The sequence below is a fragment of the Carcharhinus amblyrhynchos genome, chromosome 1 (genome assembly GCF_965287045.1).
Source record: "Carcharhinus amblyrhynchos chromosome 1, sCarAmb.v2.hapA, whole genome shotgun sequence".
Classification (NCBI taxonomy): domain Eukaryota; kingdom Metazoa; phylum Chordata; class Chondrichthyes; order Carcharhiniformes; family Carcharhinidae; genus Carcharhinus; species Carcharhinus amblyrhynchos.
In genome coordinates, this window is record NC_137324.1 from 89059903 (window position 1) to 89082923 (window position 23021).

At 42.9% G+C, this 23021-nt stretch overlaps 1 protein-coding gene across 6 annotated transcripts in view; it reads right to left on the bottom strand.

Annotated features, from left to right (window-relative positions):
* tbc1d1 (TBC1 (tre-2/USP6, BUB2, cdc16) domain family, member 1) overlaps positions 1–23021 on the bottom strand; it is a 230805-nt gene that overhangs the window by 36120 nt on the left and 171664 nt on the right. For all 6 annotated transcript variants that reach the window (XM_080188934.1, XM_080188925.1, XM_080188916.1 and 3 more), the window contains 2 exons: positions 17589–17750; positions 2313–2471 (listed from right to left, as the gene is read on the bottom strand). In XM_080188934.1, the coding sequence (XP_080045060.1) occupies positions 2313–2471; positions 17589–17750 (321 nt within the window). The remainder of the gene's footprint in view (positions 1–2312; positions 2472–17588; positions 17751–23021) is intronic.

A 23021-nucleotide genomic window follows, 5' to 3' on the forward strand; every position in this document is an offset into this window, starting at 1 on the left:
GCTTTTCAATTCATGCTTCCTCATAACAGCTACAGCAGAGATTAGAATCTCATTATGGGGTGAACCATGATCATGAACCACATCCTATTATGTGGCACTTCGATGTAAGTCATTTATTGCTGCACATCATTGGCTCTATCAATCCTTGCATGAATAAAATTTACATTTAGAATTATAGAATCCTACAGTGCAGTATAAGCCATTCAGGCCACTGAGTCTGCACCAATTCTTTAAGAGTGCATCCCACTCATGCCCTTGCCTCCGCTCTATCCCTGTAACCCCACACATTTCCCATCGCTAATCCACCTAACCTGCATATCTTTGGACACTAAGGAGCAATTTAGCATGCCATTCCACCTAACCTGCGCATCTTTGGACTGTGGGAGGAACCCAATGCACCTGGAGGAAACGCACACAGACAGGGGGAGAATATGCAAATTCCACACAGACAGTCACCCAAGCCCAGAATCGAATGCAGGTCCTGGCACTGTCAGGCAGGAGAGCTAACCACTGTGTCACCATGTCATCCCTACATTAGTATTCTCTTAAATGTTAAATAGGAAGAATATAGACTAATGAACACAACTGAATGTTGAACATCACCATTCACTGCCATGAAACCAATTTCTATGTTAACATCCTACTTGCAATGATGTACGAGATTGTGTGGTATCTACTTGCTTTAATTTTTTTACTTCTTTTCGCCACAATTTCTGTTTTTTCCTCCCAACTGTCTGGATACTGGTTTTAATAACTGACAACGTGCAAATCTACTTCAGCAGCTTTATTTAGCAGTTTTCCTGCAGCGAAACTTTCTGAGCAGAAGATTCTCGTGATATCATGTCCAGGATGCCAAGACTTAAACTTGAACTGATTATTTTTCCAATATTCTTCTCAGCACACACAATAAAATCTAAAACCATACTTGCCAGCAAAACACATCAACACACAAAACTGTTCAGATTTCTGAAGACGTAGTGCATTGAGTTAAAAGAACATGCACTTTAAGAGACTGAGGAATTCCCTGTTAATTGTAATACAGCCATAGCTGTCACATTTGACATTGGCTCTGTCCCTGCATGTCTTTGCTTAATTGGTTGTGGATGATAGGCTGTGTGAGCCAAAACATTAAATTTAAAGCAGACGTACTTGAGCAGGAATTCAAACGTTAGCAAACCCTGCTCCATACTGGGATTTCATTTCAGACATGAGGTTTCAACTTGGTTTTAATTTGCATTTCCCCTGACTGCAAAACATCTTGGCCTTCTAGTAAACTCAAACTTTATAACCACGGTTACAGTGAAGATTCACATACACTCAAATATCTGCCATACCATGAGTAGAGTTTCACTTCCTCAGCACACTACTTAGGCTACGCATTTTCTCTTACCAAAGCTATTAAATGTTTGATTTTACGCCCTTGTGACTAATATGACAAAATGTACTTGCATTTGCAAATGCCGACTGAAAGAGGCACTTGGGCCTCGGGGAAGAGAACATTCTGAAAACTTTATCAATACTTCGTCAAGAACTCAGTGTTTGGAATAATCTATAAAACCACAGAAGGCATTACAGTCAGATATGTGCTAGATCTTGGCTATACCAAGATGAAATTAACCCTAATCTCCTCTTTGCTCATAATTAAAGTCAATCACGATCAATAATTGTGAATAAAACATGGGCAATTCTGGTTTTCCACACTATGGAGGCCCACAAAACGAAAGCATTCACCATGCACAGTGTATTATGTCAGTTAGGAGAGTCACAGCTTTTCTTTCATGTTCCTCTTTACTGGGCACCAAAACATATGAAATTGACCCACTATGGTAATCAAAAGCAAACCAGGAGGTCATATTGCCAATACGTACATAACTGCTAATCCACTTACCTTCTCCATGATGCAATCTCTGCCACAGTCACGGACCAGTCCAACCCACGCTTAGAGACATGCAGAGTCAGCATATAACACACAAACTGGCAAAGAATTCCAGAAGTTCCCTACTCTCTGGGAAAAGAAAAATCGCCTGATATATAGCTTATTCCTACTACTGAGTAGTTAAACTGCATGAAATTTGGTCTCTCCATCTGTCAAACTGAAATAATCCACCAACAGGCATGCAATCCAACTGCTCATTATTTTACACTACCATCATTAGATCACATCTCAGTCTACAGTATTCTAAATGTAAATAGACACTAATCTTTAAGCCTATCTGAACAACCAGAACTATTATTAGGAATGGAAAGGATATGTGGTTATATCCAGTTGACTTCAGTAACTGTCAGTGGCTATCAATAAAGGGGATACTTACCAAGATCAATAAGTATTGCATGCTGGTGAGACGTTAGCTGCTTTAACAATTCTTCATATGGAGTGTCCTTTGGCTGTTGTTTTACAGGTAACTGGTACCTCAACTGGTGCTGTTCTGCTAGAAGTTTCCATATTTCACCACGGTGTTGCCGGGGTACACCTATATACAGATTTTACAAATGTTACTTAATATTAATTCAGCCAAATGGTTTTTAATTCATAAATAAAGACTCTAGCAAAGGCTGAGAACTTTAATCAGTAACAAATCAGAGATTTAATACAACATGCTGAATGTGGAGATGTCTTGTGTACTGAAATTATCATCCATTCAACATTAGAAGGATTTGCGTTTCAGGACTTTTACAAAATTCTTTACCAGGATGCAGGCGTTGCTGGATAAACCAGCATTTATTGCCCATCCCTAATTGCCCTTGGAGGGCAGTTGAGAGTCAACCACATTGCTGTTGCTCTGGAGTCACATGTAGGCCAGACCAGGTAAGGACAGCAGATTTAATTTCCTAAAGGACATTAGTGAACCAGATGGATTTTTACAACAATCAACAACGGCTTCATGGTCATCAGTAGTGTCTTAATTCCAGATATTTTTAATTGAATTCAAATTCTCCCATCTGCCACGGCAAGGTTCAAACTTGGGTTCCTAGGACACGGCTGAGTTTCTGGATTAATAGTCTAGCAATAATACTACTATGCCATCACCTCCCTAACCAAACTTTCACCAACTGAAACTTTGGTTTGGGCATAAAGGACAATTTTGGAAGGTGGTAACATGGGGGTCAGGGTGGGTGACTAGAGGGACAAATTCCTCTTCATCCTTCACTGTTGTTGTTTTTGTCAGTCCTACAAACATCATCTGCCAGGCTTCATTATTTGTGTCCCTTCAGGTAACTCAGGAGTCTAATCTTTAAGTCCTTACAATGTTTCCTTTGTTCACTTTAGGATGGGATGCCAACCCCAAGGTGTGAAAAGAGGATCAGCTTCTGACGTCATTCATTTGGCACGTGGATACAGCGTTCAGAGTGTGGAGCTAATGTCACATGGTCATGACTGTGGTGCTGGATGAACTGGCTTTTCTAGTGGCGATATCTATTGCCAAAGACTTGGTTGCACTGTTTTTGGTAAGTTCCACTGGCACAACTCATCTCTTCAGCAGTGACCTTTTGCTCGCTGCTGAGAACTGGGAAGTGTTCAATGATTTCTAAGATGTCCCCATCAATAGCAATACTGGAGATGTAGGAGCTAGAGGAGGATATTGGTCTACTATGGAGTGAGACACTAATCCCTCTCTGACACAGATACCACGGTCCAGTCAATTCAGCTCACTCTGCATTACATTCATCAGCAAAGATTACCTGGCACAGGAAGGACTCTGTGCTCTTGACAACATTTCAACTGTACCACAGGAATTTGCGTACCAGATCTGCCATTCCCCGAGTCAAGCAGCATTATACTGGCATCTACCAGGCAATATAGACAATTGGTATGACCTTTGAGGTGCAGAGATTATAATAAAGGGGAGAGGGACCAGCATTTGGAATGAGTGTATACAATTCTAAATTTACTGAATTCGAATTTTCAATAACAAGGTTCCAATTTGCCTTTCTCAAGTTAGATTCATGCTTAAAACACTGGCATCCTTCTTCAGGCTTTGACAGTTTATTTTCCCCAGTACAATTGTAGGAACATTTGACATACCTATTTTCTAACTTACATGATCAATGCCATTACTTTTTTCAAATGTCATAAGCGGATGTTTAGGGCTGATAGTGATTTTGGGGCTGTCAACTTTTTTGACCCAACTTTTTCAGTGTCCTCGGTTGACATGTTTACTAACCAACGAAATGACACTATACATTAAAGATCAATTTCAGGTTTTGTTTCCCATATAATTTTAAAATTCACATTTGTTATGCATCATAGTAATGACACCACACCCATCCAGATTTAATAAGACATTGCTGGCAACTGTGGGAAAACTGTATGGAGAACTGGAAATACAAAGACCAATGTAAAAACAGCTAAAGAACAATTATACAATGGGAAAGTCACATTTTCGTACCTTACATACATGTTCCAACATCCCTAGTTCAGCAAGAGAGGATTCATTTTGCATTCAAGCTCTTACACAGGAAAATTAGTCATGGCCTAAATCTGAAAAATGATTGTTGTTTCTGGCGAGAAAACAGCCATATTTCTCCCCAGATTTTTCCACATTCTGCCAAACAAAATCAAGGGGGCTCCCATTCCCATCCTCAATCCGCACCAGCATTAACTCCAAACACATTCTCTCTGCCCCCGCAGCACGGTTTCCTTAAAGGGAAGTCGTGTCTGACAAATTTACTGGAGTTCTATGAGGATGTGTCTAGGGCGGTGGATAGAGGAGAGCCGGTGGATGTGGTCTTTCTGGATTTTCAGAAGGCGTTTGACAAGGTACCTCACAAGAGGTTATTACAGAAGGTCAGGGGGCATGGAGTTGGGGGTAGGGTGTTAGCGTGGATAGAGGACTGGTTGTCAAATAGGAGGCAGAGAGTGGGGGTCAATGGGTGCTATTCGGATTGGCGGATGGTGACTAGTGGAGTGCCACAGGGTTCGGTGCTGGGGCCTCAGCTATTTACCATTTATATAGATGATCTGGAGGAGGGAACCGAGTGTAGGGTGTCGAAATTTGCTGATGACACCAAGATTGGGGGAACGGCAAATTGTGCGGAGGGTGTGGAGAGTCTGCAGAAGGATCTAGATAGGCTGGGCGAATGGGCCAGGAAATGGCAAATGGAATTTAATGTTGGCAAGTGCGAGGTGGTCCACTTTGGTAGGAATAATGGTAGGAAGGATTATTACTTACGTGGAGAAAAACTGCAGCAGGCGACGGTGCAGAGGGACCTCGGGGTCCTTGTGCATGAGTCGCAAAAACCCAGCTTGCAGGTGCAGCAGGTGGTCAGGAAGGCGAATGGGATGCTGGCCTTCATCGCGAGGGGGATTGAATATAAAAGTAGGGAGGTCTTGCTGCGGCTGTATAGGGCATTGGTGAGGCCGCAGCTGGAGTACTGTGTGCAGTTTTGGGTGCCGTACTTACGCAAGGATATTTTGGCCTTGGAAGGAGTGCAGAGGAGGTTTACTAGGCTGATGCCGGAGTTGAGGGGGTTGAGCTATGAGGAGAGGCTGAATAAGTTAGGCTTGTACTTGTTAGAGTTTAGAAGAATGAGGGGAGATCTCATTGAGACATATAAGATGATGAATGGGATGGATAGGATAGAGGTGGAGAGACTCTTCCCGCTCAGAAAGGATAGTAGGACTAGGGGGCACAGCCTCAAGATAAAGGGGGGGCGGTTTAGAACGGAGTTGAGGAGGAACTTCTTCACTCAAAGGGTGGTGAATCTCTGGAATTCTCTGCCCGTTGAAGTGGTGGAGGCTGCCTCGCTAAATATTTTTAAGATGCGGGTTGATGGGTTTTTGATAAGAGAGGGGATTAAGGGTTATGGGGAGAGGGCGGGAATGTGGAACTGAGCCAAGACAGATCAGCCATGATCTTATTGAATGGCGGGGCAGGCTCGAGGGGCTGGTTGGCCTACTCCTGCTCCTATTTCTTATGTTCTTATGTTCACCCGCAATGATCTACCTTTCCCCCTCCCAAAACAACCCCCTGGGCCTATCATCGGCCCATTCTCACCCACAGTCAGAGTCGGCATCCCCTCCCTCCCGTGACCTCACATAATGACCATGGTCGCATCCCCTGTTTGTTAGTCCACTCCTGGCCCCATAACCTCCCTCCCCACGCGCATGTTCCTTTAAAGTATAGGACCTACACTTCACTTGGAACAAAAATGTTCCTTCAGTTTTTAAAAGGAGAGTGTACAGCACAAGCCAATATCGTTGCTTCTGCAGCACACTGGAATATTCATATCAAAAATAGAACAAAGTATTTCCAATATAAACATGTGTTCCCTTTGTAATTTGAAGCATTCAATACCTTGCTTCAACTCCAACCAGCGTCTCTATTTATTTGTCAATATAGTTAATTTTATTAACTACATTAGACTAATTTTAACAATTGATCAAGTCTTGTTTTAAACAGAAGGCACTAAATAAAGACACCTAAAGGGAAATTTTCTTAGGTCTTTGCCTGGCACTACGGGATCATCCTTTGGGTCCAATGTCCATCTGGAATATATTGCACTTGGATTTGTATGGCTGATGTTGGATATGGGCAGCAGAGAGGTATAAAGAGTAGGAACATAGTGAAGGATACCCAAATATTTTTCCATTCTTGCTCAATCCAGGTCTACTGAAAAATTGGTGGTGCTGAGTACAGTGACAAGGGTGGAGTGGTGCAGGGACAATGTCTGGACTAGAGGTTTTCGATATAAAGTCTTAGAAAGATCAACAGGCATGTTTCTAAACAGAACTTGAACGTTTTGCTTGTGTTGAGTAGTTCTTATTGCAATTACAACTTTGGAGGACAGATACCGAAGACATGGGATGCTGCAAAGGTTATGGGCCTTGACAATATTCCAGCAATAGTACTGAATGAAGACTTGTGCTCCAGAACTTGGCCTAGCCAAGCTGTTCCAGAACAGTTACAACACTGGCATCTGCCTGACAATGTGGAATATAGCCCAGATATGCCCTGTACATAAAAGCAGGACAAATCCACCGCAGTCAATTACTGCTTCACTTCATTATTGAGTCCAGGAGCAAGATTGAGTTGGTTTCCCTTGCAACCTATTCAACAGAATAAGTCGTACATTATCGGAAAAGACAACTGAGCAGTGATCTAAAATGTAACATGTAAAGTGATGGACACAATTTTGTAGTGATATTCAGTTATAAGGTCACTATTGGATTTTATATTTCTATTTTATATGTGGATGTGGCACCTAAGCCAAATAAAGTGAAAGAAAACTCGATCAGTTGTGATTTAAACGTGCAATTGTGTCAATATAGATGATAGGCTGGTTTTAATGATCAAGTAACTATTTTTAAAAATTCATTCATGGGATGTGGCATCACTGGCTGGGCAAGCATTTATTGCCCATCCCTGATTTCCCTTGAATTGAGTGACCTGCTAGGCCATTTCAGAGGGCATTTAAGAGTCAACCACATTGCTGTGGCTCTGCTGTGAACACAGTAAAAAGTCTGACAACACCAGGTTTTAGTCCAACCGATTTATTTGATAGTAGACTCACAAGCTTTCGGGGTTAGTCCCTTCGTCAGGTGAATGGAGAACTCTCCATTCACCTGACGAAGGGACTAACCCCGAAAGCTTGTGAGTCTATGATCAAATAAATCGGTTGGACTAAAACCTGGTGTTGTCAGACTTTTTACTGTGTTTACGCCAGTCCAACGCCGGCATACCCACATCACGCTCTGCTGTGACACATAGGCCAAAGCAAGTGAGGAGGTCACATTTTCTTTCCCAGGCAATATTGGTGAATCATATGGACTTTTCTGACAATCAACAATGGTTTTGTGGTCATCATTCCAATTTTAATTCCAGATTCCTATTGAATTCAAATTCGACTATCTGCATTGGTGGATTTCAACCTGGCTCTCCAGAGCATTATTCCAAGTCCAATGACCACTATGCCATCATCTCCCCTAGTTATGGCCTCTCGTGCTGATCCAGGACCATGGCTGTAGCAAAGTAACTGCCAGCACTGCTAAATAAACTGTCCATCCAGGTGCTTAAAAGCAATCAGATTTGTTATTGAGTGTCTGAGTACCACAATCCACCCTTGCTGGAATGAAGAAACTTCTGCAAATAACCATGACTATTGTGCAACCCAGTGAGGCGAAGAATGGCAAAGTACTACGGCACTATTCTTCAGCTTCGACTTGTGGAAAGATTTGTCTGTGGGAATCCTACTTTGATGATTTGTAATTGTTTTAACGAGGCTGTGGTGAATAAAGTTAGTGGGTACCAAAACAGTCTTTGTGGCTCCAGCTTTCCCATATCAGTAGCGCCTTTCACTCTGCTGTGGTTGCAGGTTCAAGCACCGGATATCAACTTACTAACCATGTGCGCAACAAGTTTCAGCGTTGCTGCTGCCTACTGCTGCGACACACTTGTCGCCACAGCTTTATAATTCCCACTTTCAATTAGAAATTAAGCTGCAAGATATCAATTAGATCTAAGAAAAGACATCTGAATTAGCAAAAAGGAAAAAAGGATTTATTTTTATTTTGGTTAAAGCAACCCCATCCTCATAGCACATCCCACAATCCTCTTTCTTTGCAGGAATGCATGTTTTCAAAGCCCTCTGTGGCCTTGCCTCTGTCTCTCTCCAATCTCCCTCAGCATCCTTAAGATATTTGCCCCCCTTGCTCTAGTTCTAGCCTCCGACAAATCCCAGTTTTAATGGTTCCACCACTGACAGCAGTGCCTTCAGCTCTTTGGCTGCAAGGCCTGAAATTCCATCCCCAAACCTCCATGTTACTTTAAGCTCCACCTGATGGTCAATCTCTGAGACCAATGATCTAAATATCTCCTTATGTGACAAATTTGTCAAATTGTGTCAAGTTTTGTTTGATAACAGAGGCACTCTTTACTATGTTAAAGATGCTACATAAATGCAAGTTGATGTTGCTGGTCGTTGTTGAATCCATGTACAGTAATTGCTGCAATAGCCTCCGAGGTGGTATGAGATTCGTGCATACTGTGAAATCATTCCATTTGAATTCTCCTGAATTACATCCCTTCTTCCATAATGAATAAAGCTTTAAATAAATAAAAAGCACTCTTCTATTGGTGGTCCCTTTCATATCAATAAAAAGTTTGACCAGCAACTAGTGTCCACTTGATGGTTACTCCATGGCTGTTGTCCCAATTTAAATACACATTAAATTAAGAATTACACAGCACCTAACAACTCCTTTAAAACACTTGCAACTTGTTTCGCACATCACGTACAAAGGGCGATAACATATTTAAGATATTGTAGATGATAAATAGCAACCACACAGACTAGTACTGGGTTCACACCCTACATGTGCGGAAGAATGTTGTTGAAATGGGGGCGTAATAAACAAAAACTTTTGCTTTGCTGTTGGAAATCAATGTAATTAAACACCATGAGACTGCCAGATCCGGTAACACAAAGTATTCACTACCCTTATTTCGCCATCACCTCCACTCTAACCAGTCCCCCACAATAAACATACACTTCAAACTCCCATCAGCAATTGTAATCCTGTATGTTGAACACCGTCAGTCTTCCCTTATCATGGGCTGGATTCTACGTTGCTTTGCTGACAGGGTTTGGATGCATTGCGGGGTTTTGGGGGGGGGGGGGATGCTAGGGGGTCTCATAAAATCCAGTACATTGTCTGCCTGCTGCCTTCCTAGCCACCCCAACCCATCTCAAATTTTCCAGGGAGAGTGGTGGATATTTTGGTGGCCTGTCTACCCCCATCCATCCTTGGGCATTTTTAGGCAGTTAAGTGACGAATTAATGGCCTCTTCTGAGCTTTATCCTGCCCCCGCCTCTATTTTACCCACCACAGTGTAGGTGGCCCAGCACAATTAACTTGTGGGCTGGGGTTGAGCTCGGGCCAGATTTTGCACATCTCCTGGGCCTTCCTCCCCTCCTGGAAAGGTCAGCCTTCCCCTTTACCTCATCTCACCCTGGCCTATTAAACCCAGTCCCCCATCTCTTCATCAGGACTTGCCAGCTGGGCCTCAACAATATTTCAACTTACCTTGCAAAAAAAAAGTACAGCACAGGAGCAGGCCCTTTGGACCTCCAAGTCTGTGCTGATCATACACAAACTAAAGTCTGCATAAACTAAAACCATATAGAACATTACAGCACAGAACAGGCCCTTCGGCCCACGATGTTGCGCCGACCAGTTAAAAAACAATGACCCTCTAACCTAAACCAATCCCTTTTCATCCATAAACCTATCCACGGATCTCTTAAACACCCCCAAACTAGGTGCATTTACAACTGCAGCAGGCAGGGCATTCCAATCCCTCACCACCCTCTGGGTAAAGAACTTACCCCTGACATCCGTCCTATAACTACCCCCCCTTAATTTAAAGCCATGCCCCCTCGTGCTAGCTTTCTCCATCAGAGGAAAAAGGCTATCACTATCCACCCTATCTAAACCTCTAATCATCTTATATGTTTCAATAAGATCCCCTCTTAGCCGCCTTCTTTCTAGCGAAAACAACCCCAAATCCCTCAGTCTCTCCTCATAGGACCTCCCCTCCATACCAGGCAACATCCTGGTAAACCTCCTCTGCACCCTCTCCAAAGCCTCCACATCCTTCCTATAATGTGGGGACCAGAACTGCACACAATACTCCAAGTGCGGCCGCACCAGAGTTGTGTACAGTTGCAACATGACGCTGCGACTCCTAAATTCAATCCCCCTACCAATAAACGCCAAGACACCGTATGCCTTCTTAACAACCTTATCTACTTGATTCCCTACTTTCAGGGATCTATGTACACATACACCTAGATCCCTCTGTTCATCCACACTATTCAGAGTCCTCCCGTTAGCCCTATACTTGACACATCTGTTATTCCTACCAAAGTGAATTACCTCACACTTCTCCGCATTAAACTCCATCCGCCACCTCTCGGCCCAGCTCTGCAACCTACCTAAGTCACCTTGCAAACTACGACACCCTTCCTCACAATCTACCACACCTCCGACTTTGGTGTCATCAGCAAATTTACTAATCCACCCAACTATACCCTCATCCAGATCATTAATAAAAATTACAAACAGCAGTGGCCCCAAAACAGATCCCTGAGGCACACCACTCATAACTGAACTCCATGACGAATATTTACCATCAACCACCACCCTCTGTCTCCTATCTGCTAGCCAATTCCTGATCCAATTTCCTAGATTACCCTCAATCTCATACATCTGCATTTTCTGCAGAAGCCTACCATGGTGAACCTTATCAAACGCCTTACTAAAATCCATATATACCACGTCAACTGCCTTTCCCCCATCCACCTCTTTGGTCACTTTCTCAAAAAACTCAATAAGGTTAGTAAGGCACGACCTACCCGCTACAAAACCATGCTGACTGTCTCCAATCAATTCATTACTCTCCAAATAACTATAAATCCTATCCCTAATAATTTTTTCTAAAACCTTGCCCACAACAGAAGTAAGACTCACCGGTCTATAATTCCCGGGGAAATCTCTGTTCCCCTTCTTAAACAATGGGACAACATTCACTATCCTCCAATCTTCCGGTACTATACCTGAGACCAACGACGACCTGAAGATCAGAGCCAGAGGCTCTGCAATCACCTCTCTTGCCTCCCAGAGAATCCTAGGGTAGATCCCGTCCGGACCAGGGGACTTATCTATTTTCAAACCCTCAAGAATATCCAGCACATCCCCCTTATCAACTGCAATACTGTCTAGTTTACACCCCTGCAACCCAGTGTTCTCCTCAGCTACATTCATGTCCCCCTGCGTGAACACCGAAGAGAAATATTGGTTCAATGCCTCTCCAATCTCTTCCGGTTCCACACACAACTTCCCTCTGCTGTCTGTAACTGGCCCTAATCTTGCCCTAACCAACCTTCTGTTCTTAACATACCTATAGAACGCCTTAGGATTCTCCTTAATCCTATCAGCCAAAGTCTTCTCATGTCCTCTTTTAGCCCTTCTTAATTCACTCTTCAACTCCCTCCTAGCCAATCTAAAGCTTTCTAGTGCACTACCTGAGCCCTTAAGTCTCATCCGGACATAAGCCTCCTTTTTCTTTTTAACCAACGAATCAACTTTTTTTAGTGCACCACGGTTCCCTAGCTCTACCAATTCCTCCTTGCCTGACAGGGACATACCTATCAAGGACTCGCAGTAGCTGCTCCTTGAAAAAACTCCACATTTCGGACGTTCCCAGTCCCTGCAGTCTCCTAGTCCAACCTATGCTTCCTAATTCTCTCCTAATAGCCTCATAATTACCCTTCCCCCAGCTAAAACTACTGACCCAAGGTTCATGCCTATCCCTTTCCATCACTAAGGTGAACGTAACCGAATTGTGGTCACTATCACCAAAATGCACACCAACTTCCAAGTCCAGCACCTGGTCTGGCTCATTTCCCAGCACCAAATCCAATATAGCCTCACCTCTAGTTGGCCTATCTACATACTGAGTCAAAAAACCTTCCTGCACACTTTGTACAAACACTGCCCCCTCTAATGAGCTAGAGCTATAACAATTCCAATCAATATTAGTAAAGTTAAAGTCCCCCATAACAATTACCCTATTACTTTCACTCCTAACCAGGATCGTCTCCGCAATCCTTTCCTCAACCTCTCTAGAACTTTTAGAAGGTCTATAAAAGACTCCCAACAGGGTGACCTCTCCTCTCCTATTTCTAATCTCCGCCCATACTACCTCAACAGACAAGTCCTCATCAAACTTCCTCTCCGACACTGTGATACAGTCCTTGACTAATAATGCTACCCCTCCCCCCCTTCTACCTCCTTCTCTACTCCGACTAAAGCATTTGAACCCCGGGACCTGCAACATCCATTCCTGACCCTGCTCTATCCACGTCTCTGAAATGGCCACAACATCAAAGTCCCAGGTACTGATCCACACTGCAAGTTCATCTACTTTATTGCGAATACTCCTCGCATTAAAGTATACGCATTTCAAAACCTGCTCCGCCCCACCCCTGCGATGCCGTGCATTGCAGTCCCCATCTATGCCCCCCTCACTTTCAACCCCTCTACTCAGGATCCCACCCCCCCTCCGAATCAGTTTAAACCTCCCTGCATAGCCTTAGCAAATTTACCCCCCAGGATATTGATTCCCCTCTGGTTCAGGTGTAGACCATCCCTCTTATAGAGGTCCCACCTTCCCCAGAATGAGCCCCAATTGCTCAAGTACCTGAACCCCTCCCTCCTGCACCATCCCCTCAGCCACGAGTTCAAACTTTCCCTCTCCCTATTCCTCTCTAAACTATCCTGTGGCACAGGCAAGAGTCCGGAGATAACCACTCTTTCTGACTTGGCCTTTAGTTTCCACCCCAATTCCATAAATCTCTGCTTAATATCCCCTTCCCTTAACCTCCCTATGTCATGCGTCCCCACATGAACTATAACTTGGGGTTGATATCCCTCTCCCCTAAGAGTCCTGAATACCCTTTCCGATACATCCCAGACCCCAGCCCCTGGTAGGCAACACACCAGCCCTGAGTCCCTCCCATTACCTCCAACTCTCCTATCTGTCCCTCTAACTGTGGAGTCCCCAATCACTAGGCCCAATCTTTTACATCCCCTAACCACCTGAGCTTTCACAATAGGCTCACCCCCAGAGACCTGCTCCCTTTGGCTATCCCCAGTTGATTCCTCCTCAACTGTAGCCTCCAGGACCGAAAACCTATTTTGGAGGGGAACAGCCCCAGGGGATTGTCCCCCCAACTGCTTCTTTCCCCTCTTCCTGGCATTTACCCAAGACTCATTTCTAGGAGTGACTATCTCCTTATAACTCCTATCGATGTCCGCTTCCGCCTCCCGAATTATGTGGAGTTCCTCTAATTCCACCTCCAGCTCCTTTACACGCTCCTCCAGAAGATGCAATCGAACACACTTCCTACAAGTAAAATCACCAGAAACACTACTGGAGTCCCTCACCACATACATCCCACATGAGATGCAGCTTACTGCCTGAACTGCCATCCCTGAAACAATTTCCAGCAGAAAAAAAACAAGAGAAAAGAAAAAAAAACTTCCCACTCACTTATAATTAGGTTAGAGGAGGTGGGAGGGTGGGATTCTCTACCAGTGTAGAGGATCGGGTATCCCCTCTGCTCTAATAATGGTCACGGGCATTCAGCCTCTGACCTTCGGGTAAGCATTCTCCAAGGCGGCCTTCACAACACACGACAGCACAGAGTCGCTGAGCAGAGACTGATAGCCAAGTTCCGCACACATGAGGACGGTCTCAACAGGGATCTTGGGTTCATGTCGCACTATCTGTAACCCCCGTGACTTGCCTGGGTTTGCAAAACCTCACTTACTGTACTGTCTGGAGACAATACACATGTCTTTAAACTGTGATCAGTGCTCCTACCACTCACATTGTCAGCCACTTCAGGTCTTGAACAGCAGGTTAGGTGTAAGGATTCGCATTTTAATCAGTAATCTCTAAACTGTCTGTGCTTTATATGCTCTGTCTGAGGCCAGAACTCTCCATTCACCTGACGAAGAGGGTAACCCCTCGAAAGCTTGTGAGAATATTATCAAATAAATAGGTTGGACTAAAACCTGGTGTTGTCAGACTTTTTACTAATTTATAGGGTCAGGGACCCAAGAAAAAAAAAACAACTACCGGTAAGCGTCCTAGTGACGACTTCCGGCTTCTAACTAATTTTAAAAAAAACCGCCGATACTCGCGACTTTACACTAGAAATAAAAAGTTAGAATCCATATTTTTCCATTCCCATCCTATTCATGTATTTGTCTAGTTGCCCCTTAAATGCCACGTTGGGGTTCATCCTCATTGGCACTGCCTGTTGTCCCAACAGCAGCTGCCGTTCCCACAAGTCACTGTTGAGATTACAAGAGATGCCAGCCTGCTCTCCAAAGCAGGCCTTCCTCCCACTTAGCGGCAGAAGTCTCACCTTAAAGCAATTAATTATGCTCCCAGTGTTAAACTGTCATCACTACGATGGGCGGATTAGCCTGTGAGTTTTTAGCCACCATGGTTGGAGACCACAGCAAGGCATAAAATCCAGCCTCATGTGTGGGTGCTGAACAACGGAATTGATTTTTGCACGTCGTGACAAGGCGCAACAGCTTGCTGTTTAAACGAAAATCAACTGTTTCGCAGTAGTCTTAATAGATTGAGACTCCACAATAATTGCTGAAGTATTTATTTTTAAAATCTCTGAGTAAACTCAGTGGAACTACATGATTCTGAACGAAAATATCCGACTGAGGTTTCTTCCCTTATGGTGCGTTAAGTTACAAGCCAGGGCAGAGGTGAAGACATGAAAATGGGTTCCTAAGCTGAAAGAAAACCATTGTCGATCATTTTTCAGCTGTCTCTATCAGCACTGCACACATGTTGATGTTGGAAAGATGTTCCTACATCTCCAATTAGTTTCCCAATACTTCCTGACCACTTGGGTAAGGTATGGCAGGATTGCCAGCACCTCAGAATAAAGCACCATCTTCATGATCTGATAATTAAGAAAGTCAAAGTGCTCTGTTACGATCTTCACTTTGAAGACCACATACACCCACCTAGAATTTCATGAACTGTTAAAGCTTGATTTGTCTTTGAGTCCTAGCTGTTAGTATTTTATAAATGCACGCACGCTTTTGAAGGAATCCTGAATTTGTCTCACTTATATTCCAAAACCTTCTTTATGCATTCCCAGCTTTGCTGTTGCCAGTTGAATCACCCATCTTACAACAGGATCAGTGTGCCAAAAGGAGAAGGGGTTTCAGGTAAAGGACCTGGCTGCTGCCAGCCTGATTAACTGGTCCTCTGTTGTTTCTCCTGAACAGCACTGCCACTCCTACAATAGCAGAAGGCTGAGTGAATAGAAGAAAATGAAATTCTGACAGAACATGCTAACATATAAGCAGCTGTAGAACTAAAACAATATATTTTATGTTTTCCTAGTTTCAGACAACTAAGTGGAACGATTGTGGCACTTGTGTGTGCTCCACCAGCCATCAGGATAGGAAATGAGAGGTTGAAACAAAGAGCCAGTTAAGCTGGCATTCACATTTTCTGTTGACTGCAATTGTCTTCACTTTCACTGCTGCCATTGTTCAACGCAGCAAGAACTCAAAGAAAAAGTCTGTTCTTAAGAAACCTGGTGAGTATCTGTTAAGATGGGCTTTTTAAGAATTGTATCATATCAAGGGGTAAACAATTGCACATAGATTTAGATTCCTGTTTGCTATAATCATTGAGGTAGTAATGTGCTGTTGGTTAGTGCAGTGGATGATTTGAATAAAACTAGTTTTCACAACAAGACTTTTGAGTAATTTCATTAAAGCGCAAAAATGGGGCACCTGTTATATGGGAGCGCTGTGGCTGCAGACACGTTCTCCTAAAAGGATGATAAGAAACTGCAAAGGATAATTGCTACAATGTTAAACTAGAACAGGATGCAAAACAATTTTGATTCAATGCAGCTTTGACCACTTTACTTCTGACTTTCAATGCTCCCCACCCAATTAACCTAAAGCCATAGAAACAGATAACAAAACTGATAACATGCGGACCTCCCCTCCATATCTCGAACAATTCTATAGGCATCGGCAGTCCTCTATAGGCAATTTCAAACAATTCTATAGGCACTGGCAGTCCTCCAGCACCTTTTTTGTGATCACTCTTTAGGCAGTGATTGCCAATAAGCTATTTGGCCACAGATGGCATTAGAATCAAACTGTCTCCTGTCATAGTTAACATCCACACACATTTTCAGTTAAGTGGAAAGCACTGATGTGATGAAACAGAATCCATCAAAACACATGAATTATGCTGCATCCTTTCATGGTTCTCGTGAAGTCAGTGCTCTGTAATTTTTTAAACTGAAACTGTCCACCTGAGTGGATCCTCGCTGAAATGGAAAATGATGACCCTGATTCAGAAGCGTGTGCCTATCTGAGGTTGAGGCAGAATGGTGCGCGAGGGAGTACACATGGGGAAGCTAACAAAAGAATACACAATAAATGGTAGGATACTGAGAAGTAAAGGAAGAGAGGAGCTCAGGTCCACAGATCCTTGAAGTTTTTGTTTTACTTTATTAGCGTCACAAGTACGCTTACATTAATATTGTAACGAAATTACTGTGAAAATCCCCTAGTTCCCACACTCCAGCGCCTGTTTGTACTGAATGGATGGAATCCGCCCCGGAAAGCTGCCCACCCACAGCCGACAGAATTACATGCTTGGGTGGGCAGGGCATCAGGATTGTGGGCATGGGGTGGGGGGGGGAGATGCTGCCCTTTCACCTATTAAGGCCTTTAGGTGGCCACTTAAGAGCCTTTTCCCATCCGGCCTTAATTTTCAGGGCTGGCACGTTTACGTCAGATGAAAAACAGAGAGAAAAAAGCTTTTCTCCATCTTGGGTGGGAAGGAGCACCTCAATCTGAAGGGCCCTTCAGAGTTTATATCCCCATGATTCTTAAATTATATTGGAATTGTTTAATGATACCAAATTCCAATAGGAGCCTCATTATTATAAACGAAATAAAGGACTTTTTTTACCTTTATCATTAATATGTTAACTGGCACATTCTGGCCACTCACCTTGGCCCATGGCCGCATGAATATTCTCCATGTCAAATTTAACTGCTTGTCTTGCAGGCAGGTTGAGCATCTTCTCCCAAACCAGAGTCACTTCTTTCAGACACAAAGTGATTTCCTCATAATCCAGCTTCAAGCGTTTGTTCTGCAGGTCGCTTTCTGAAGCTACAAGGTAGACGAAAAATATTTTAAATATTACATTGAAAACCATTTCAAGAGTATCCAACAACATTATGATAGCAAATCTCACTTGCCTGCCAAAATTTGTGGTACAACTTGCATGAAAATAGTTTCAATGAGTTTTTTGCTGCTTGATTAATTTTATGATCATTATCATATTGCAATAAAAATGGTGCACAATATGAAATATAAGGTTACCAATGAGGCAAAACTTCATTAAGGTAACTGGATTTGAACAAGAACAAAGAACAGTGGACGCCAGGACAACGAGTAATTTAAGGAAGAAATAGACAGACCTTTGATTAACAATGGGTTGCAGGGTCATGGAGAACAGGCAAGAAAGTGGAGATGAGAATGAGATGAGATCAGCCATGATTGCACTAAATGGCAAAGCAGGCTCGAGGGGCTGAATTGCCTACTCCTGCTCCCAGTTCTTATGCCCTTAACAAGAAATCTTCCTTCACATTCTGCTACAACCTAAGTACTGAGACTGACTGATAGCCAGATGACACAATGTACAAATTCGCAAATACAATTTGAAAGCAGGCAAACACAGTCACTATCCAAATAGCTACAAGAAAACTGGCAATTTAACTGTTTAATCAGTGCTACCCATTACCTGCCATGACAAATTGTATATCTGGATGTCTTGATATCTGTTTTTTGCAACGGATGCTGGCTCCAGAATTCCTGTGTATTCTACCAGAATGGATTTGACAGACCAGTTACGTTGGGGCACTCCGTTGCCATATCGACCGGTGACAAGTCTGTGTACTTGGAAGCAAGAGGCCACCAAAAATGCATCTGAAATTGTATCTGCACCTGCCTGCCTCATGCAGATAAAATGCACTCCATTCAAAAGACAGACTAGTTGGTTGAGTCCTTTTCAACGGATTTCTTTCTGGATCTAAAGGTTCGTATGAAAGTGATCCTGCACTCATTTTAATCCTAATTGGAATTCAGTGTCCCTACTCACCTACTGACTCACATTTGCCTTCGAGTTTGTAGCAGCTGGATCAAAACTGAAAACTCAACTACCTCAGAAGTACCTTATACTGCCAATGAGCATTTACCCATTATAAAAATAAATCATAAATTCAGGCATCATTACCTCATGAATTTTAGCCACTAAATTGCTGGCAGCTGATTCATAAAATTTACTTGAAAGCAAAATACTGCGAATGCTGAAATAAAAAACAAAATCAGAAGATACTGGAAATACTCAGATCAGGCAACATCTGTGGAGATGGAAACAGATTTGATCTGATTTATTATTGTCACATATATTAACATACAGTGAAAAGTCTTGTTTCTTGTGCTGTACAGACAAAGCATACTGTTCATAAAGAAGGAAAGGAGAGAGTGCAGAATGTAGTGTTACAGTCATAGCTAGCACGTAGAGAAAGATCAACTTAATACGAGGAGGTCCATTCAAAAGTCTGATGGTAGCAGGAAAGACGCTGCTCTTGAGTCAACTGGTACGTGACCTCAGACTTGAGCATTTTTTTCCCGAAGGAAAAAGGTGGAAGAGAATATGTCTGGAGTGCATGCGGTCCTTAATTATGCTGGCTGCTTTTCCTAGGCAGCAGGAAGCGTAGACAGTGTCAATGGGAGGCTGGTTTGGGTGATGGATTGGACTACATTCACAACCCTTTGTAGATTTTTGCGATCTCGGGCAGAGCAGGAGCCATACTAAGCTGTGATACAACCAGAAAGAATGCTTTCTATGGTATATCTGCAGAAGTTGGTGAGAGTCATAACAGACATGCCAAATTTCCTTAGTATTTTGAGAAAGTAGAGGCAGTGGTGGACTTCCTTAACTGTAGTGTCAGCATGGAGGGACCAGGACAGGTTGTGGTGATTTGGCCACCTAAAAACTTTGAAAGCTCTTGACCATGGAGTTAATGTTTCAGGTCAATGATCTTCCATCAGAACTGAAAACAAGTTAGAAACACAGAAGGTTTTAAGCAAGTACACAGGCAGAGAAAGGCAGAAAGACCAAAACGGAAGGAAGGGTTTATGGGAGGGTGAAAGGCAAGACAGAGCGAATGACAAAAAGCTTAAATGGCATAAGATAAAATGCGACAAGTAAAGAAACAATGGCTGGGTCTCGAGGAGATGAAAACAGCAATAGCAGAACAAGTGTCAACAAAGGCCAATTGAAGAAATAAGGACAAGGTTCCTGATCCAAAATGGAGCACTTTGTATAGAAGGTTGTAGAGCACCTAATCACAAGATGAGGTGCTGTTTCTAGCTTGTGCTAAGGTCCATTGGTATAATGTTGCAGGCTGTGGACAGAGAAATCAGAGTGGGACTGGGGGAAAAAGAATTAAAATGACAAGACGGTTGTGGACTGAATACAGGTCATCTGGAAAGTAATCACTCTATATGCATTTGGTCTCAATGTAGAGACAACTGACTAGTGTTTACTGAATTGTGTATGTTAAATTTATTTTAAAATTATCCCTATAACTATTCAGTTTAGTTAAGCTTTGAGATCAAAACATTGCTTGTACAATTAATCATCAGCTTCTTAACCCATACATAAAAACATGTCACTAACCAGTTTGATTATGATTGAGGGTCACCCTAAGGAAGGGTTCTCCTAATTAGATTCCGACATTTGAACAACAAACCAATGATGCATGTTGCTACTTCCTAGCACTTTGTTTATTGCATTTGTCAAGCTCCTTGACCAGGAATTTTCTCAAGCTGCTTACTCTGCCACTGTAACCGCCAGGAAAGGTGTCAGAAACTGTGCTTACAGTTCTCGCTGTGTTTCTGACAAGTTGCTGCAGACAGCGGGAGCATCCCTAAGCAAGGAAATTGTTATTTCCCAAATTATCCTTAGGACTTTCTTGGTGTTTTATTTATGTGATTCATAAACCAAATGATGATGATTTTGAATCAACTTAAGATTTATAACTTTATTGTGCTATCTGACTAATCTTTCGGATTTCCTATCCACCCAGCTTCCCTCCTATCCCTGACCAGATATCTGTCATCACATTATGAAGATAATTATTTACTATCATTTTAAAAGCAAAACATCAATCATTTCACAGACCTTCTCAAAGTATTATACATTACATTGTAGAGGGCTCAAAACCGTCATGTTTTCTAAGGTACAGATAAGGTTCTGGTACTTTACACAAGCCAACATTCTACAGGTGCAAGAACGAATAGTGAAATATTCATAGAAGAATCATAGAATCCCTACAGTGCAGAAAGAGGCTATTCGGCCCATCGAGTCTGCACTGACCACAATCCCACCCAGGCCCTACCCCCATATCCCTACATATTTACCCGCTAATCCCTCTAACCTACGCATCTCAGGATTCTAAGGGGCAATTTTTAAGCATGGCCAATCAACCTAACCCTCACATCTTTAGACTGTGGGAGGAAACTGGAGCACCTGAAGGAAACCCATGCAGACATGAGGAGAATGTGCAAACTCCACACAGACAGTGATCCAAGCCAGGAATCGAACCCAGATCCCTGGAGCTGTGAAGCAGCAGTGCTAACCACTGTGCTACCGTGCCGCCCATAATATTGTATTATCCAGCAGCAATAACCAAAAACCTGACTCTGTCCACTCCCAATAACAAGAACTTTTTAGCAGGGATCACAAAATAGTAATTTGTAAAAATTATTCATGCGTGGAACATGGCATCGCTGGCTGGCCAGCATTTATTGCCCATCCCTCACTGCCCGAGGGGAGTTGAGAATCAATCACATTGCTGTGTAGTCTTTCTCAACACCCTATCTGTAACTGAGGAGCAGGAAACTCTTATCCATTCAGAAGATTCTGAAACAGGTGAGGATGAGGAAGCTTCCAATGGCAGAGCAGCTGGGAGACATGGCTATGTAGCCAAGTAATGATCTGCAGGAGGAGATATTACTGGATGGATTCTTGGGAAAAATTAGTTCTCATTAGGTCTTCTTATCTCACAATTGCCATCAACCAGTCTATATATACTCAAGAATCTTGTACATTGACATCATAAATCAAGCTGTACTTAAGAGGCTGCCCATTCTCCCTCCACCAGGGAGAAAATAAAGAGCAATGAGTAGGACATTTATATGGCTGAAATCCTCATCATTATAATCAGGAGCTCATCATACTGCAGACAAACAAGGTACCAAGTCTTTCACAATCTAGCCCTCTCACAGGAAAGCCAATAACTATAAATGAGGGGCCTGTGATCCAAATTGTCCATAAATAAACCAAGTCTGATGCTGAGAATGACACAGTATCAGAATTCAAATCTGATATATGCTGATAGGATTATATATGGTAACATAGATGCAGATAAGGCACCTCACATGAGGAACCCATAACCATGTAACAATAGCACTTGGACAGAACTTGCACAACATCCATTCTGGCCAGTGGTTCAATTTCTGATGTGGGCATCAAATGCAACGTTCCTGGCTTCCAAACATCTTGGCTTACCACACAAAACACATTTTGTGACAGCTGGAATTCAAATGCAGCCCAAGAATTGGGAACAGCAGATGGCCAACATTACTTGGATAATACAAAGTCTCTCGAGTTGCGATCTATACCAAGGCTAATGTGCAACACGCAGAGTGGCAGCAGTGTGTAGCATTGACAAGGTGCACTGCAGCAACTCTCCAAGACTCCTTCAACAGCATCTTTCAAACCCACTAAGTCTGCCACCTGAAAGGAGAACGGCAGCAGATGCCTGGGGGTATTATCAGCTGTGAGATCCCCTCTAAGTCATATACCATCTGGACATGGAACTATATTACTGTTTCTTCACTGTTGCTGGCTCAAACTCCTGCAACTCCACGTCTGACATCCTGACAACAAATGGACCGCAGCAGTTAAAAAGGTGGCGTCATCACTTTCTCAAAGGTATTTCAGGATGCTGGCCTAACCAGTAATGCCCACAACTCATGAATGAATAAATAAAGGAGGATTTTTTTTGGCATAGTACACAAGATGGGCATCATTGCTTAAGGGACTGAAGCAACACACAGAAAAAACAGAAGTATGAGTTTGCAAATTTAAGAATGGACATCTTTAGATACTGTAAACCAAATGTTATCTGAAATATCTTATATTCTACTGCTCTCAACAAGTACACAGTCTATCTAAACCAGTACACAAACTGTGATTAGACACTCCACACTCTGAAACCAAGTGATATATGGCACTCAATACAAATTCTATGGGTTTCTCATCAATTTCCCCAGATGCTTGTTACACTGTGAGGCAATTGGTCTCAC